Source organism: Acomys minous (genome assembly GCF_964271855.1).
Source record: "Acomys minous genome assembly, chromosome: 15".
Classification (NCBI taxonomy): Eukaryota; Metazoa; Chordata; class Mammalia; order Rodentia; family Muridae; genus Acomys; species Acomys minous.
The window spans coordinates 52,654,238-52,672,331 of record NC_140497.1 but is presented as its reverse complement, the minus strand read 5'-3'; the positions used below and the strand labels follow the sequence as shown (position 1 = coordinate 52,672,331).

General features: G+C 40.5%; 1 protein-coding gene across 11 annotated transcripts in view; it reads right to left on the bottom strand.

Moving 5' to 3' along the window:
* Positions 1 to 18,094, bottom strand: part of MARCHF1 (membrane associated ring-CH-type finger 1) — a 758,727-nt gene that overhangs the window by 36,635 nt on the left and 703,998 nt on the right. For all 11 annotated transcript variants that reach the window (XM_084758388.1, XM_084758391.1, XM_084758390.1 and 8 more), the window contains one exon: positions 9,866 to 10,046. In XM_084758388.1, coding sequence (XP_084614514.1) covers positions 9,866 to 10,046 — 181 coding nt within the window. The remainder of the gene's footprint in view (positions 1 to 9,865; positions 10,047 to 18,094) is intronic.

Here is an 18,094-nt window from a genome sequence, read left to right as displayed (position 1 = left end):
AAAACTTCTCACCCCTATTCCCACCATACCAGAAAGCAAATACTTTGAGGTTAGATAATTTGCATCTCATTTATTCCTATAATTTTAAGGGCAGCAAGCGTCCCACAGAAGGTTCTCGGTAAATATTTGCTGCTTGGTGAAGTTGTACTTTGGATCTGAACTGGGAATTCTCAGAAATCCTTGCTGTGTTCCTTCCTCTGGACAAAGATGCCTTCCAGTGTCATCTTATATATGAATACAGTTCAGTAGATGCTCTTTCATCTACCAGGTCATTTTCACATGCAGAAAAACCAACTTAAAAAACTAAACTGTATTTATTTATTTATTTATTAAAAAATACTTTTCAGCTACAATTTTATATTAACATAGTCCTAAATATATAAAAACTCCAGCCTAAAAATGAAATGTTGGAGTTTTTCTGTCTTGTCTTTTCCTTTCTTTCTTCCTCCCTCCTCCCCTCTCTTTTTTTTTTCACAACTAGCTTACCGAGACCTCACACCTTGTCAGGTTATCTTCTCAATGCCAAGTAGGAAATGGCTTCCAAGTGATTCAACCTCTGTTTGGAGGGACAGGGGCCCTTTGCAGATGCCCCTGAGCTATACAACAGCTGTCAAGAAACACTTGAACTAGCTTTGCCTTGGCCTTTAACCACCAGCTTACAACTTAGCAGGAAAGGAATGGAGTCTGGGCAGAGACCTGGCATTCTGTAGGAGACCTTGCTCCTGCTAACTGCCCACAGACACATGCTTTCTTATCTATTTCTTCCTTTCTTCTTTCTTCCCCTCTTTCCCCTTTTCTAACTTCAATTCTTCTAGTCCTATCTTTTTATTTTTCTTTTTTTAAATGCAAGAAAGATTCTTGCTTTCCTCATCATGGCTCTCCCCCGAAGAGCAACAAGAAACATTAAAGGCTAACGACAATCAAAAGAAAGGCAACATTGTGGAGCTTACTCCCAATGGATTCATCTACAAAACACTCCACGCTCAAGGCTCATTGAACGCTGCAGAAGAGATGGTGGAAAGACTCTAAGGGCCAGAGGACTGGGGACTTGGCTGTAAGATGATGTCTCCTAGTACAATCAAAAGCTATAGATGTAAATTCTCACCAACATGATGACCCAAAATAAGCTGAACAAAGTGACTCCGACGGCCATGCCAAACTGGATGGGAAAAGTCCATATGGCCTCAACCCTTCACAAAGAACTATACACAACCGAGTAAAGCTGAGAGCAGGAGAGCTGGTCCTGCCCACAAAGAGCACACCAACTGGTTGTCCAGTGTCAAATGGCCAGCCCTGAAAACATACATATAAGTAACATTATATGGACTCAATGGGTTATATTTTGGACTATATAAGTATATGTACATATCAAGTGACAATTAATGGGAAAGAGCCTATAAATTTGAAGGAGAGCGGGGAGGGGTATGTGGATGGTTTCAAAGGGGAAAAAGGGAAGGGAGAAATGTTGTAATTAAAATACAGTTTCAAAAATTGCAAACAGAAGCATTAAGGGAGCGTGCAGCCTGTTCCTTTAGACATCAGTCTCTATCTTTGCCCAGGATTTTGTCTTACACAATTTGGTGTACCTAGAGCACAACACCATGTATATCTATTTTTTTGTTGTTCTTCTGGATATTTAAACTACATTCCTTTCTTTATTTTTTCCTTTTTCAATAAAAAGCTGTTTTGTTTTGTTTTTTAAAGGATAACATCAGCAGGGCAGGGTGGCACAAGCCTTTAATCTCAACACTGGGGAGGCAGAGGCAGGTGGATCTCTGTGAGTTCAAAGCCAGCCTAGTCTACAAAGCCAGTCCAGGACAGCCTGGGATACTGAGAAATCCTGTCTCAAATACCAAAACAAAATATAATTTCTTTAAATTCCTCCTTTACCATTCACTCTCATCAGGGTAGCCTCCTTCTCTAGGTGGTCCTGGACCCCTTGGAGGACCATGGCTTGGATCCAACCAGTGGGCTGGGTTTGGGGGTTGTGTGTACTTAGAGCCGGGGTGCACTTTGAGGCAGCGTGTACCATTAGGAGCAGTCTCTGTTCGGGCCCCTGAGTCCTGAGAATGAAAGTGTTTCAGGGTCTGCAGAGGGTCCTGTTATCCTGAGGGAGGCACCACCACTGGGGTGGGGTCCACACAACCCTCTTTCTCCGGGGTGCTTCTGGGCCATGACCCCGGGGCTTCCTGAGGATTTTTGGTAACAGATATCATTGTCCCAGAAATCTTAATTTTTCTTTTTCCAGGAAGCTAATAATCTTCAGTCTGGGAAATGGAGAGTGAGGGGGTTCTGCAAAGGGTGTGGTCGGCGGCGGGGGTGGGGGGCATACTCTTAGCAAAAAAGACAGCCTGAAAGAGGGAGACCGCAATCTGTCAGGAAAGGGTGGGGCAGCTCTAGAGGAGAAGCTGAGGGCAGAGCTGCGAGGCGGCCCCACCCCCACCCACTCGCAAAAGATCACGAGGGAACCCACCGGCTGGGTACCAGGGGCTAAGGCAACGGGCCAAGCAGCTGAGATAACTCCTCCCCCCTCAGCCAGCTGTGCCTGAGGCCAGGGGGAGCTACCAGAACAGCTCCCCTGGCTCCGCCCCCTTTCTTTACTTTCTTTGTATGTGAATCTCTCACTTTGTAAATTTTAACTTGGAAGAAACTTTGAAGAAAGGCCTATCCTAACTCCTCCTTTAACACATGGAGAAACTGAGGCACAGCTCAAGAGGGTTTCACTGTTAGAATCAGAATGAGAAGCTGGTGTTCTGAATCCTGGGCCAGTACTATTTATTTATTTATTTATTTATTTATTTATTTTTCTGTGACTTTCCTGGGAATTGAACGTAGTTTCACACATGCTAGGCAAATCTGCTGCTGAGCTTACATGCCCACTTCGTGTTTTGCTTTTTCATTTGAGACAGTGTCTCGGTAAGTTGCCAGGGCAGGTTTCGAACTTTTGATATTTTTGCTTCCATCATTTGAGTTGCTGGTATTGCAGATCCCTGCCAGCAGGCCTGGCTTCTTCTATGGCTTTTAACTACTTCTCAAGTCATGCTATTCCTTTACTTTAGATACGGGTGCTTTAAAGATATCTATCATTCTTTGGGCATTATATGATGGAAGAGAAAATGCCCTACCCCACCCCTCTCAGGGGATGCTCTCCCAGGAGAAGCACTTTGTATTGCAAGTAACCATGTTCTGTGTTTCACGCTTCTGTGCATAGGAGACTCCAGCGGAGGAAAACAGTCGCATCTCGCCTAGTGAGAAGGGCGGGGCGGAGGGGGGCTAAGAGCATGTTGTTTATCACTTTTCCACTTCCTGTCTTTTTAGTTCAACACGTTTTAAAATCTACCCTTCTAAAAATATTATGAAGTAATTAAGTAAAATCAACTATTTCATACTTTTCGAAAGGGCAGGCTGTGCTCCGTCTGTGGCTGGTTCATCAGATGACCAGCATAAATACTTCTGTGTATGGACTATCTGTGTGAAAGACTACAGAAAAGGAACTGCATGATAATATACCCTTTGCAGGGAAAAAAAAAAAAAAAAAAAAGGAAACAGAGAAGGGCCTGGCTTGTGAGAAAATGCATTCTTATTGGAATGATAAATGAGGTCACTTATGTTAATGTTACTGTACTAACATATTGATATGTGTACAATGGGGTTGGAGCCCATCAATTCAGGTAGATCATTTGAAAGTGTTCTTCTTGGGCTGGGTGTTACTGCTCACACCTGTGCTTCTGACATCATGATCATAAGTTTGAGGTCAGCCTGGCCTACATAACAAGACACTATGTCAAAGAACTGAGGGCTGAAGTTCATATTTTCCTAGTAGGTTACCTTGCCTAGTGTTTACAACGCTCCAGGTTTGAGCCATCATATTGCAAAATAAATAAAAAATAAAAAATAAAAAGATTTTCTCTAGTTCATTCAATGGAAAATTTTTGATTAGATTTAAGATATTTGTTTTGAAAACACATAGTTATCCAGTGACTTACATATTAAAAAATCAGTCAGAATTTTGGTGTCAAGATAGGCACAATATTAGAGCAATATATACACGGAAATTATCCCTATAAATATGAGTTAATTTTTAACTATAGCAATTCTCAACCTGTAGGACATTAGCCCTTTGGGGGATCAAATGACCCTTTCACAAGTATTTACATTATGATTCATAATAGTAGCAGAATTACAGTTCTGTAGGAGCAGCAATGAAATGATTTCATGGTGGGGTGCACCACAACACGAGGTACTGTATTAAAGAGGGTCACAGAGTTAGGAAGACTGAGAACCATTGAACTAGAGAAAGATTTAAGTATGAGAGTAATGTAAAGCTCAATCAGAAAGGATGCTTTAAAGAACTCCTCATGTGGCCTCTGTGTGCATGCCGCCTTGATTCCCTTGTGCTCCCGGTCATCACTGGGACACTGATCCCCCTCACTGCAGCCTACTTTTCAAAGAAGAAAACCGTAACACATAATATCTAAGAGAATCTCTGTTTTTATGCCTTTGGTCTCTGTTAAAATAATAAAAGATGTTCTTACTGGTGAGTGTTTATCTAGTTAGACATCTCAATAGCAAAGCTAATGCAGAGTTAAATGACTATTTCATATCTAAAATAAGAACAGAAGGCAGCAATTTTCCTAAAAAGTGAGTAGTGCTCTTTAGATATTAGTTTTCAAAGAAAGACACAGACAGAGCTAAATTAATATACAGACATATTCAGGAATAAAGAAGAATTGAATAATTGTTAAGTAGTTACTTAGTCAGTGGTAACTTATTCAAAAATAGCTTGAGGCAACTTCTTCAAGTCCTTCCTATATCCCCAGTTATCTCTCCTAAGGGCCTTGGGTGCCCAGCTGTTGAAAGACACCATCTAGGTTAGCATGAAGAACAAAAGAGAAAAAGATAGCCACTTTGCTATGAGGTTATAGTTGTTCACACACACACACACACACACACACACACACACACACACACACACACAAAGGTGTTAGCTAGGATGGTTTTACAAGATGATGCTTATGGGAGTCAGCTTGCTTTGAATTCCCTATACCAATCCCCTATGCGACGACACATTATATCCCCTTATGCTTTCCCATCCTTTCCCATCTATGTGGATGGTGAGGGGATTGTTTTGTCTTGCCTATTACCAAACCTTCCTAGCAGTTGGTAGATTCTTTGTAAGTTGAATAAAGGCATAAGCTAAGCATCATGGGAACCTTACTGGAATGACTCTGCAGACATGGTTTACTGGTAGTATGAGTTCAAACCTGCCTATATGGAGGACTAAATTGATGTATAGAAATTTCATAGATAAAAAAAGAATTTATTGACCAGAAAAAAACCATTTCTATTATTAGCAAAATACCTTACAGTACTGATTCTAGATGACTATATATTTCATTGACTTACTAGTGCTTCGTTTAAGGACACAGTGATAAAAACCTATGTGACTAAGCCCAAGTGTCTAACAGAATAAACCAAAAGGCACCTGTGTTTTCCATCTCATACTTACTTGACAGAAGACATATAGGCAACGTCACAGATTCACATGCAATATTATTTTAACTGAAATGTCAATTGTAGTTATGAGGCGTCCTTGTGTGTTAAGGCAATGTAACTAATTAAAAAAAAACACAGTTTAATGGGTAAGTTCTATCAAGTTGGAGTATTTTTGTTTTGTTTGTCCTTAGAAGGTTGCTTATTGTGTTCTGTCTATGACAGTCACTTTCTGGACCCCATCTCTGGGAATGGCAGAGAGTGAAAGCAAGAGGAGCAGTGTTTGACGCCATCACATTAGAAAGAGAACACTTTGTTGCGGAAAAACATCTGGCATTGAGACAGCAGAGCTGGAATACAGAGTGTTCTGAGCGCCCCCGCCCCGCCCCGCCCCGCCCCGCCCCGCCCCGTCCCGGTTTCCTGTTGGGTTGGTATAATGATATCTGAAACTAAGGAAAAGTAGAGAGAACATATGTGTATTATGAATGATGATCATTGCAAGAAGTACGGAGAAAATTCTGTCTACACTGTGTACTAAGCTGGAAATAGATGTTCATGGCCCGCAGCCTTGCATGCTGGTGAAGAAATGGAATAGCAAATTTCCAGAACTGAGCTCAGTTAGGCAAGAGAACAGCCTAGAGGCAACACAGCTTCATCTAATGTGCACTTTCTTGTGCTGTGATTTCAAGATACTTGAATAAAACAAGAACTAAAAAGGACGAGAAAAGGAATCCCATGAGGGTCCTAATGGCCGTGCACACAAAACTCTTGTCAGCCATCAAAGAGAACCATGCAGAAGGCTTCCAGAATGGAGTCCAAACTTTGAGAAACCCAGCTGTGTAGCTCGCTTGGCTTTGTTATTGTTTAAGTCGGAAAAGAGCTATGTGCGGTGCTGACTAAGGTTGCCCAGGAAACAAAGAAATGGTGTTGCTGCTAGCAAGAAGGAAAGAGCATGAGGCAGACCGATGGGCTCAGGAAACACAGTGAAGGTAACCTAAATATTTTCTGTTTCTGCATCCAATGTTTGGATGAAAAATAATCAGTATGCATATAAAGGTGTAACTGAGTTTGTGGGAAAAGGATACTGGGTAAAGTGTTTTGCCAGGTTTATGGAGGAAGTTTTCTTAGTGTGGGATCCATGTCTTTACTCAAAACAAGAAATTATTATTAGTTAGTATTAGTTAGATCAGAAAAAACTCAATAAACACATGAACTTGACTATTTTATATTTTAAATTTATCATATGCATCATATGCACAAATATTTCAGAGTAGGACAGAAGTTGTCAGTAGAAGTTGCTGTCTTTGGGAAGCTGCCTTCCAGCAGCACCTGGCTTCTCCTTCAGGTATTCCAGACTGGGAATTCCAGACATTAGGCTCAGAACACAAGTTTAATCTATATTTTCTATCCAACAGTGTATATGTTTCCAAATTTTACTAGCTCAGCTCTGTACTTTCTTTATTTGTGATTTGTTTTTTCTTTCCTGGGCTCTGAGAATTCCTTTTGACCACAGGCAACTAAGCAAGTTAATAGGAGTTTTTATTGATTGTCATAAAGGTTGCTAAGCTACTGACTTAGAGATGAAGGAGATTGGCTTTCCCTGGAATAAACTCTTGATTCTATTTTTACTGTAGAGATTTTCTTTGGCAACTATTAGGTTACCTTGATGACTTTGCTAATATTTTGGGTGTAGAAGTGGCAATCAATGAAGTAAGGTCTTACTGGTCTGTAGTGACTATTGGGTCCCAAGCTCTTGTCAGAATGTGAAGATTGGCACGGTCTCTTCAGAAGTCATCTCACCCAATCACAACCTTCCACCTCGGCTTACTCACGGTAGGTATGCAGAATCATTCGCTAAATAAATTGTTTCAGGTGCTGGGTATTTAGAATGCTATAAAGTATAATGAGATTACTGAGTTGAGAGCAATTAATTGGGATTAATTCAAATATATTCTTACCAAAGGTTATACCTGGCATTTTTTTTATGAGCACTTGAAGACCTACCATTGATAAATTTCAATGCCATCAAAACAAACCATCTAGGAGAGTTTAACAGGCTTTGGCATATTCTTCTGCATCATCTCACAAGCTAAAATGATATTGAAGACACAGCCTCCTAAACACCTTAGCTACGCTTCATATGGTTAAAGAAAGGAGAATGAGGATTGAAAATACTTTCCAAAGCTTTTGATGGTCCTGGAAGGATGGAAGGATGTACCCATTCCTCAGGTCCAAGAATTCTACCTTACACAGAAACTGGATATTTGTATCTTCCTTCCAGGCCACAGCTGTGCAGATAGAGGGGGTGGGTTGGGGACCTCAGGATCCCAGTGAGGGGTGAGAAATGTATAAAATTTTTACAAGAAATAACTACATAGTTAAACATTTTAAACTAATATTCAAGTTTAATGGTTTAAATAAAACACATTTGTGGGTTGCCAAGGAGCTGCATCTGTGTTAGATGCTAGCCCTTCCAGTATAATTATGATAGCAAATATGAAGCCTGTTTAAATAGTGTCCTTTGTCAATACTTATAGTCAAAATAGATGTTGTCTTGTAAATAAATTATGCTATTCCATTAATAAGCAGGTAGGTTCCACTTTAATGGTAGCAACATATTCATTGTGATGGATATAAGCAGGGTGACTGTAAATTACTTATAATGAAATAGTAATAAAGGATCTAAGTTGTATTTAAGGAGTTATTCTATTCATGCTAGGTTAGGTTCTGAATTTTTCCCCATTATCATGGTTAATATGCTATACTCCCCAAGTGTGTGTGTGTCTCTGTGTGTGTTGGCCAGCTTAATATAAAAGAAACAATTTGGATATGTTATTTATCTAGATTCTTGCTTTTGAATTCAAATATCTTGTTTGACTAAGTTGAAACAAAAATTTTGCACAGGTAGAGGGGAAGGGGAAAGGGACAAGGGAGGATGCAGATGCTGTGAAACCACTTCCCTGAAGGACAAGAAAAGAAGTTCAAAGAATGACAAGCTCATCATCTACTCCTTCGGTCTGCAGAGCATGTAAAGCAAAGACTGTGCAGTACCCATCGTGTCCCACTTCTGCAATGATCGCTCAGGGACCCAGAGAACCAGAAAGTCGCCCATTGGATGTGCGTCATCCCAAGTTAAAAACAAAGGCAATGCATTTCCTCCAAAGTAATCTGTCCATAGTTTTGAGATCTATAAATCACTTAAAGATTAAAATTAATCAACTCTACCTCAAAGATAGAGCATGTTACTCTCCCTCCCCATAATGTACAGAATGAATGGATTACAGAATCACCATGGTTACATGGCCTGTCGCCCACTGGATGCCTGGCCTAGTGGGATATTCTTGTTTGCTTTCATCTCCTTTCACTCTGGAACTCATCATGTTTATTTCCATGCATTGCTCTTTCTATCCAATTTAGCTCTGCATTTAATTTAAATGAAAAAGCAGCTCTGGGCTGATTCATTATTTAAATTGCAGTCCCCACATTCCCTTTGGATATTGAGGGATATATATATATACATATATATATATATATACATATATATATATATATATATATATATATATATATCTGCAGTTAGGCAGCAAAAAGATGAATAAGTTACATGTTAAATCCCAGGGCTGGAGAATGAATTATACACAGAACACTGCCCTTGCACGTCTCCTTGACACGTGGTCTATTGGTGACTGCCTGAAATGTTAACTTTATACTTGGCTCACAGTCTTACTATCATGTTCCAGAAAAGAATGAACACAGATGACATAGTGAAGACCCATTTTATAGATTAAAAATACACTTCTATATCTCTTGCAACTTGATGAGCAACATAGAAAATAGTGGCTTCTATTTCTAACCCCTCTAGTGATATATAAAACCACAGCCCAGACGTTAAAAGAAATTAAATATAATCTAGGCCACATCTTGTAGAATAGACTGTTATCTTATTATTCGATAGTCAGGTTTTACAAATGTAGGCGAGTTCATGCTGTTTAGTGGATTCTATCATCCAGTCCAGAGAAATGACCTCAAAAGAAGAACATTCTCTTGGTTTACATCAAGTCAAGTACGTTGAATTATAAGCTTATTTTCCCATATATACACACTTAATATGCATTTTCAATGTTTTTCCATAGACACGCATCTTTAAAAAATCTTGGGAGGATGGCACTTAAGTCTGAAGTCATACAAATAAAACAGAACAAACTGATTTGCCAGTAAAGACACAGCTGTATCTTGCGTGTTGAGTGCATTACTGGGCAATCGTCCTCCGCGAACACCAATCAGTACGGGAGGATGGCAAGTTTGGAAGCAAGCAAGTCTGCTTTGCAAGCCTCCTCCCACCCCTATTCTGCCCTTCCCCGGGACACTGTACCTTCCGAAGGGGCTTGAGCTTGGTCTCCATTATGAAGTCGTACTTGCAGAGCTCGCAGCATCGTGTGTCTGAGCTCTTGATCCACTGGTGGAGACAGGACTGGTGGACAAAGCGCAAGGTTCCCGTGCAGCGACAGGGTGTGATGAGTGGGCTCTCTTCGTCTCCTTCGCAGTGGCAGATCCTGGGGAAGGATGCGGCAGAAAGCGTGAGTTCTCCCAGAAGACACTGCTCATCGGCAGAGGTCCGCCTCTGCTTATGTCGGGCTGTATTAGAGGTTAGAACCTCCGCTCTAGAACTCAGGGTCTTTCTACTCCAACTTTGATAGTAACCAAACTTCTGATCAATAGCCATTTGCTTTCACACGGTATTTATTCTTGGACTCAATTCCTCTGATAAGGCATTAGATATAGATGCACCAGAAGCCCATTTATTTCATTTGACAGTGAAGCCAATTTAAAGAGCAAATCTATTGAGCTTAGTCTGGGTGTGGTAGTGCACACTTTAATCCCGACACTAGCCAGGAGGATGCAGGGGACTACTCCAAGTTCGAGACCAGCCTGGTCCATAAAGCACATCCAGGACAGCCAGGAACATGGTTAAGATATTGTCCCAAATAAAATGGTAAATAAATAATAAGTGAAAAGAAAAAGAAAAAACTGAAGAAGACATACTCGAAAGAATTTTATAGTTTGATAACTTCACCATGTTATTTTGATGCCAGAATTACAGGGTCACATTGTATAATTTGTAAGTATGGGCTATTACTACTATGGAAGAATTTTGAGAAGATTTAAAGTGAAACCAAATCATAAAATTAAATTGAAAGCATGGCCTGAATGCATCACAAAGAATTTCATAGGAAAATGCACATTGATTAGGCCATGATGAACTGTCAATTGTTATCATTGTATAAAACTCACAAAAATTCCTGGTACAATAAAATTCTAGTTCAATAAATCCTACTGTTTGAAAAGGGTAGCTTTTCTGTCTACAAATTCTGAGTTCTATTAGTTTCTGAATTAAAGTGAATTCTAGTTACATAGATTTACAGTCTGTGAATTCTTCACTACTCTCATTTTCATATTTTAGAAAGCTTTCTCTTTGAATGACATAAACCTTTCATAATTCTAAAAAGTGAGTTAAAATCAGCTTTCGGCTAGAGAGATGGCTCACTGGTGAAAGCTCTTTTCCTATGAGTGTTTGGACCAAAGTTGGGATGCCCAGGACCCATGTATGGGGTTATGGTTCTGAGTCAGAAATCCCAGGGCCCTAGGGCATGATGGGAGAAAGGAACATCCTTGAAAGCTTGTGGGACAGCTGTGTTTAACAGCTAAGGGACCCTGTGTCAAACAAAGTGAAGATGAGGTCTGACACCTGAGGTCCTGTGTTCTCCACATGTGTACTGCACCCATGTGTCTGAAATCACACACTTGAATATGCATGAATACACATGTGCATCGTACACACACATGGAAGAAAAAAAGAATTCTTAGATTATCAGCAATTCATAACCTAACCAGATATTGAGAGTGGTTAATACATTTCATTAGACATATTGCCTTAGGCCAGGAGTGGTGGTACACGCCTTTAATCATAGCATGCAGGAGGCAGAGGCAGGTGGATCTCTCAGAGTTTCAAGGAAGCCTGGTCTACAAAGTGAGTCCAGGACAGTCAAGGCTATAAAAAGAAACCTTGTCTCAAAAAAAATTGCTTTATTCCTATTTATACCTATTCAAAACACAAGCACCAAATATAATATCTAAAGCCCCTCTAAATCCACGTAATTACTGAGTGAAAGTCTGGAAGGACACAAAAATCAGTTTCTGCTACTCCCTGACAGGTGTACACACTCTTCTCCAGGCGCAGGAGCTTTGAAGAGTGAACTCAGAGTCTACTCTGAAAATGCACTGTCTCCCTAGAGGACTAGAGGAAGCGAGGTGGCTGGTCACACAGATAGTGCAGGACAGCAGAGGAGCTGAAACCCAATGACCTGCCAGCTTCACAAAGAAAAAAAGCATTTATCGGAGTGTATATGTGTGCTTTGTATTTCTTTCGTAAGTAAAAACAGAGCCGAAGAACACTGCCTCCCATACCTCAGGTTAGGGGTTGTAGGATGAGAACGAGTGAATGATCAGTTTCCCCCTCTTCCTGGTTGAGTTAAGAAGTTACAAGTCAGCTGTGTATCTCATATAAAAAAACCAATATGGTTGAGGGGAATGATAATATATATATATAAGGAATTAAGGAAGAGGCCATGAATTTGAAGACGAGTGGAGAGAGGTGATTGGGAAGCCTGAAGGGAGGAAAAGGAAAGGGACAAATGTAATTAAATTACAATCTCAAAAATAATCAAGACCAAAACCAAAGCAAAACAATCAGAAGCATCCCATTAAAGAAAACAAGATTTCCACTCACAGAATTTGATTATAATTTAATTTTCGGAGCTACTGGAATTACAGAGAAGTGACAGGAGATACTCTCTCAGCCTCCAAATTAGTTGCCCAAAATGAGCATAAAAATTAAGGAGCTTCATTATGGTGTTTTTCTATGTCTACTTTTCTTATCGACCCTCCCCCTGACACCCTCTCCCTGCCTCTCTTCCCTTCCCGCTGGTCCCCTTCTCCCACAATGCTCTCCTTCTGCTTTCATATGGTACATGTTCCAGGTCCTCTCTTTTCGTTTTCCTCTAAGATCTTTTTCCACTCTCATGTTCCCTTTCTACTTTCATGACATACAATCTCACATACTGAACAGTCACCCCTTTTCAATAAAGGTTACGTCCTAGGATCCAGGTATCAGAGAAAGCATATGATATTCGCCTCTCTGATTCTTAGCATCTTTGCTCAACAATAAATATCAGTTCCATCCCATTTCCCTTGCAAATGTCATCAATCTAATTTTCCTCATGGACGGAAAAACATTATACTGCGCATATGCACCATAAAAATTTCTTTATCACTTCATCATCTATTGATGAGCATTTGGACTGGTGCCATTTCTTATCTATTATGAATAGAGTGGTAACAAACCCAGATGTGCAAGTATTTCTGGGGCATGATGATGTGCTGTCTTTTGGAATATACTCCTGCGTGCTACAGTTGGGTCATTTGCTAGTCCTAATTTTAGTTTCCTGGGAACTTTTCATACTGATGCATGAAGATGCCAGTTTAACTTCTACCAGCAATAAATAGAGTTTCTCCCCGAACCCCACCACATCCCTACTACTGTATATGCCCTTGATGTTAATTATTTTGATTAAGATTCCATCTGGGTTGAGACCAGAAACCGGCTCTTCTGCAAGAGCAGCAAGTACAATCACTGATGAATATCTCCTCAGCCCCCTAGAACATTGAAACAAAGACTTTTTGAGAAAGTTTGCAGGCCCCTACCTTAAAGTATTCACGGATCATTGGTATTAAGAACAGCGGTAACAGAGCATGTTCTATGCATATACCATCCCAATCTATTTCCTTAAGTAATCAAGGAATTTAAAGAAAGATTAAACAAAGAAGTAAAAAGGAAATCACAATGCAGACGAAATCTCCGCTTGGTGTGTGTGGCATTGCATCTCACTGCTTCTGTAGGCAAAGGTTCTTGCGTGAAAAAGAGAATTTAGGAGTTAATGCCATGTGGTAATTCCTCACTGAAAAGGAAGATTGTGTCAAATGCTCTCCAGCTGCCAAAGGACTCTCAGGCTCTGACTCTTCCTGATGTGAAAAAAGAAATTTATTCATAAGTAGCTTTAAACAAAGACCTAGCTGATTACCGAGCTCAATCTGACCTTGCCAGCTTACTGATTATGGTCCAACTTCCTGTCTTAAAATGCTCTTTTTTTTTTTTTTTTTTTTTTTTTTTAGAAAAATCTGTTAAAACCTTTCCCTGAAGCAAACCAGAAACATTCTTTTCTCATAAAATTAACGTTATTTCCCACAGGGAAAATCAAATTCTTGATTCCTTTTCCTTTCCATTTTATACAATGTACATTTCCATGTTTTTATTGTTTTGAACTTTTTCTAAATTATCCAGTTCAAGCTGTACCCCGAGAGTCTCCTTAAGCTACGGTTAGATTGTTCTGAATAAATTTAGGAACAAAACATCAACTTCAAGCCTCTCATAAAAATAAAAAATAATGTGATAGTGCTATTAAGGAAATAATTAAACAGGTGTAAAATTGATGTGCTTCGCACAAATCATCATTGCTACATTACAGATGAAAACATGGCAACGGAAACAGAAACAGGTGTCTCCCTAAAGAACGATTGTGCAAAGAAAATGATTTCCATGCTATAATAAAATTACATTGTAAAATGTAAGGCGTTTTCTTCGGATGGGAGCTTGAAGCATGGGGATTTGGAGCGTCTATGAAGCTGTTTTTGATTCACGTTGGTATATTTGACATTCTGAGGTAAGAACAAGTGGAATTCAGAGATTCCCAGGACATTTGTGGATCGTAACTATCTGCCTACAGTCCAGCCAGTGCATGTTGAGGCTCTATTTATACACAAGACTTGTCAATTGATGAATATGCCCTCATAGCCTCATGTATATGAAATACACGAACGCTATAGACAAAACTACATTTTAGATTGTTCTGTGGCCAATATGTGCTTACCTCCATTGCTCTTGTGTCTGAGCTGATAGGAAAGAGCCTGTGATTTGGGTCTTAGGTATCTTTAAAACTTTAGAAATTATATCACTTATTAGTATCATCATCACCATTGTTAGTGTGTGTGTGTGTCCAGGGAGGTTGTGTGTATGTACGTGGGTGAACATGTGCGCAGGTTATAGGCTAGCTTGAGGGAGTCAGAGCCCTCCTTCTACCACATGGGGCTCTGAGATTGAGCTCAGGCTGGCAGTCCCTTTATCCTTGAAGTACCTGGATACCCAAGACCCTAAATATCTTTAAATGACTTCTATTCTCTGCTTTCCTGCCAAGCCCTCTTGGCTCAGTCAGATTTTTTTTTTTGATAAATTAAGAAACACTTAATGTCATCCCTGTGAGCATTACAATGGCTGTATACCAAAGTTTTTTCATTCATTAACTTTATATTCAACGTAGGTGTCCACCCGTCGATGAACAGATAAAGCAAATGTCGCAGTAGTTGAGCAATGAAGTTTTCTTCATCATGTTTCCCAACTTTCCTATCCCTTTCTCCATGCCAGCTTTACCTTTTGTGTTTTTCCAGATCTTCTTAAGTCTACCTCTGTGGTTACCTACTGTCTATATTTTTCTCATTACCTTATCCCACTGAATGATTTTTAAACATAGTAATATGGATACTTCTAGGATTGAATGAGTTCAGACCTAATCACCAAAAGTTCAGTATTTACTTATAAACTCATTTTTCTTTTTTTACAAAAGTATACTTTATTTCTTAATTATTTAACTAATTAATTTAGTGTGCTGTGTAGTGGTGTGTGTGTGTGTGTGTGTGTGTGTGTGTGTGTGTGTGTGTGTGTGTGCGCGCGCGCATGGGTATCTCAGGAACTTGACTCAGGTTGTCAATCAGGCTTGACAGCATGCTTTTTGCCTGTTGGGCCAGTCTCCATAAACTGATTTTTTTTTCTAAGCCAGAAAAAGTTATTCTAAATGTTTTTGGACAAAAGCATAGTGAAAGGCAGTAAGGCAGAGTTGAGACATTAGTGCCAAAGCAAATGGTTGAAGGGATCAGCTTCTCTCTGCCTGGCCTCTCTGTCCCTGCCTCCATTCCAATGTAACACAGCAGGGGGAGAAGAAATTTGAGAAATTATTATTTGCCAGGGGTGGTGGCACATACCTTTAATCGCAGCACTTGGAAGGCAGAGGCAGGCAGATCTCTGTGAGTTCGAGGCCAGCCTGATCTATAAAAATGAGTCTAGGATAGCCAAGGCTACACAGAGAAACCCTGTCTCGAAGAGAGAGAGAGAGGGGCGGGGCAGAGGGAACATTTTTATCGTTAGCAGGAAAACTTAGTGTGTTTTCACAGGCTCTGTGAAGGTGCCACAGAGAATTAGACATTAAATCACATGCAAGAAAAGGCTCAGTTATTAAACAACAGCCACCAAAAAACCCCAAAGTATTGAGAAAGAAGAGAGAGAAACATCTCTGGACAAGGTGCAAGGACCCATGCAGTGGACACAGAGACCTTTTCCTGAGTGCCATAACTAGAGAAAAACGTCGCAGGTAGAGGATCCAGGTGTGAGGGATCCAGCTACCGCTTGCTACAAAGGATACAGCCTGGATGGGCACCCAACATGAGGGAGGAAAACCCGAGGGGGAAAAAAAACTGCGCGGAGAAAGTGATGGGAAACTAAGCAAACGTGGGTATAAGAATTGTGGCTCAGCCTTGACGTCCCTGGGGGAGATTAGGTGGCAGCGACTTACAAAAAAATGCTATGCACATTGTGGTGCGACTTGACAGCACTGAGGAAGAGAGGATTCCTGTACTAGTCACACGTACTAAACCTCAACTCTGAGCTGGTGCGCAAGTGAAACTCTCTAAGTTACCGTAACGTGGTAAAGTGCTCTTGGGGGCCTAGAGGTCGAAGAACTGGTGGTGCTTGACAATGAGTGTGTGTATGCAGGATAACCGTCTTTCTCACAGACGGCTTCCTATACTTTTTATTGCACTTGTTTTACATAGTGAAAGGAAAACATGGTAGGCAGAATTATTTGGTACTTGAGTTTCGGAGGTAAGTCAGATCCCGATGCTCTTACTCTTTGTGCCGGCTAAGTTAGGAAAATTCTCAGCTTGCTCATTTGAGAAATAAATTAAAAAGTAATGTTTAAGGAGCTATACCAACTAAACGAGAAGAGCCTCAAACTTGGCCAGTGGCAGGTATACAAATCTCTGTTTATTTTACTTAGTTATTTAAAGCATATATATATTTACATAGCTTTGAACGGTTAATTTCATTATGCTTAGCCATGGAATCCTATAAGCATCCGGTTTCTATATGGCGTCAGTGCCAAGGTTTCCGTCCTGAATGCTTTCAGCAGATAGTTAGAACGCACACTCACGGGTTGTGAGTTCTGACTCCATACAGGCCGGTTAGAAGATCATGGGTTTGAATCTCTGAGCCAGTCGATTTTAGCCCTGGCTGGATGAAAGCAAGGTGTATGCGCCCCCTTGGATCCTTGCAGGGACATTTGTGACTAGCTCAGCTCTACAGTTTGTTCTAACGGATGCCGAAGACCAGCTTTTCGGATTGGCTTTCTCATTTGTAAAATCTTACCTGGCTGTTATCAGGCTTGTGATAGCTGAGAAAACCCTGCGAAGTGTAAACAACCTCCTGAAAGTGAGGCGCCGCTGCTAACATACGATCAGTAAAACCAACAGAAATTGTTTCTAGGTCCCTACAATGCAGGTTCTAGATGTTTTTTGCTTTTAATTCTTTTTTTAAAAAAAATCAAGATAATGTGATTTTCCATGTCTCTACTGAGCATAGAATGAGCCTGTCATGACTTGCCTCAAGGAGCTGTAGTGACAGAAGGCACTCTTCCTCAGTTTACTTTCCTATTGAGATTGCGTTTCTACTAAGATACACACGATGTGCTTGTAGTTAAGCCCAAGGACACCAGCAGCCACTTTCTCTCTGCCTGCCCCACTCCTCCACCTCCCTCCTCCCTAATAGCTTTTGTGTTGTCAACTGATTCTCTCCTCCTTGCAATGTCCTTCTTTTTGGCTTATGTCATCCTGCTCTTACCACTACACTTTACATTGGGAAACCTGGACTCAAAAGGGGCAGACAATGGTCATAGTGATTAGAATAGTGTCACTTACTACACACAGACTGAAGATGTTGGCAGTCTGGAGCCTGGAGCCTGTGAAATGATGGGGAACAAAGAATTCAAGCTATCTAAATTTGTAACTAAGACTCTCTACTGTATCTCAAAATTATAGGTCTAATGGACTAATTTCTATAGTTTGACCATAGTTATTATGAGACTAATAAATACCTGTGTTTAACATCTTAGATGAGGAAAGGTTGGGAAGGCAGAGATGGCCAAACAGTTGTTTTCAAATCGATGCACAAATTGTCTTTAAGCTGTCATCTAGAGGGGTCAGAAGTCACAGCCAAGAAGTCACACTAACATGTTTCCTAAACATGACCTGAACAAGGACAGCACCAAGAAACATGCCAACATAGGGAGAACGTTCGAAAGGCCTCTACTCTAGACAAGGAACTGACAACTAAGACATGCATAGCGCAGGCGGAAGTCTTCCCCAGGGAAGCACACACCAACTT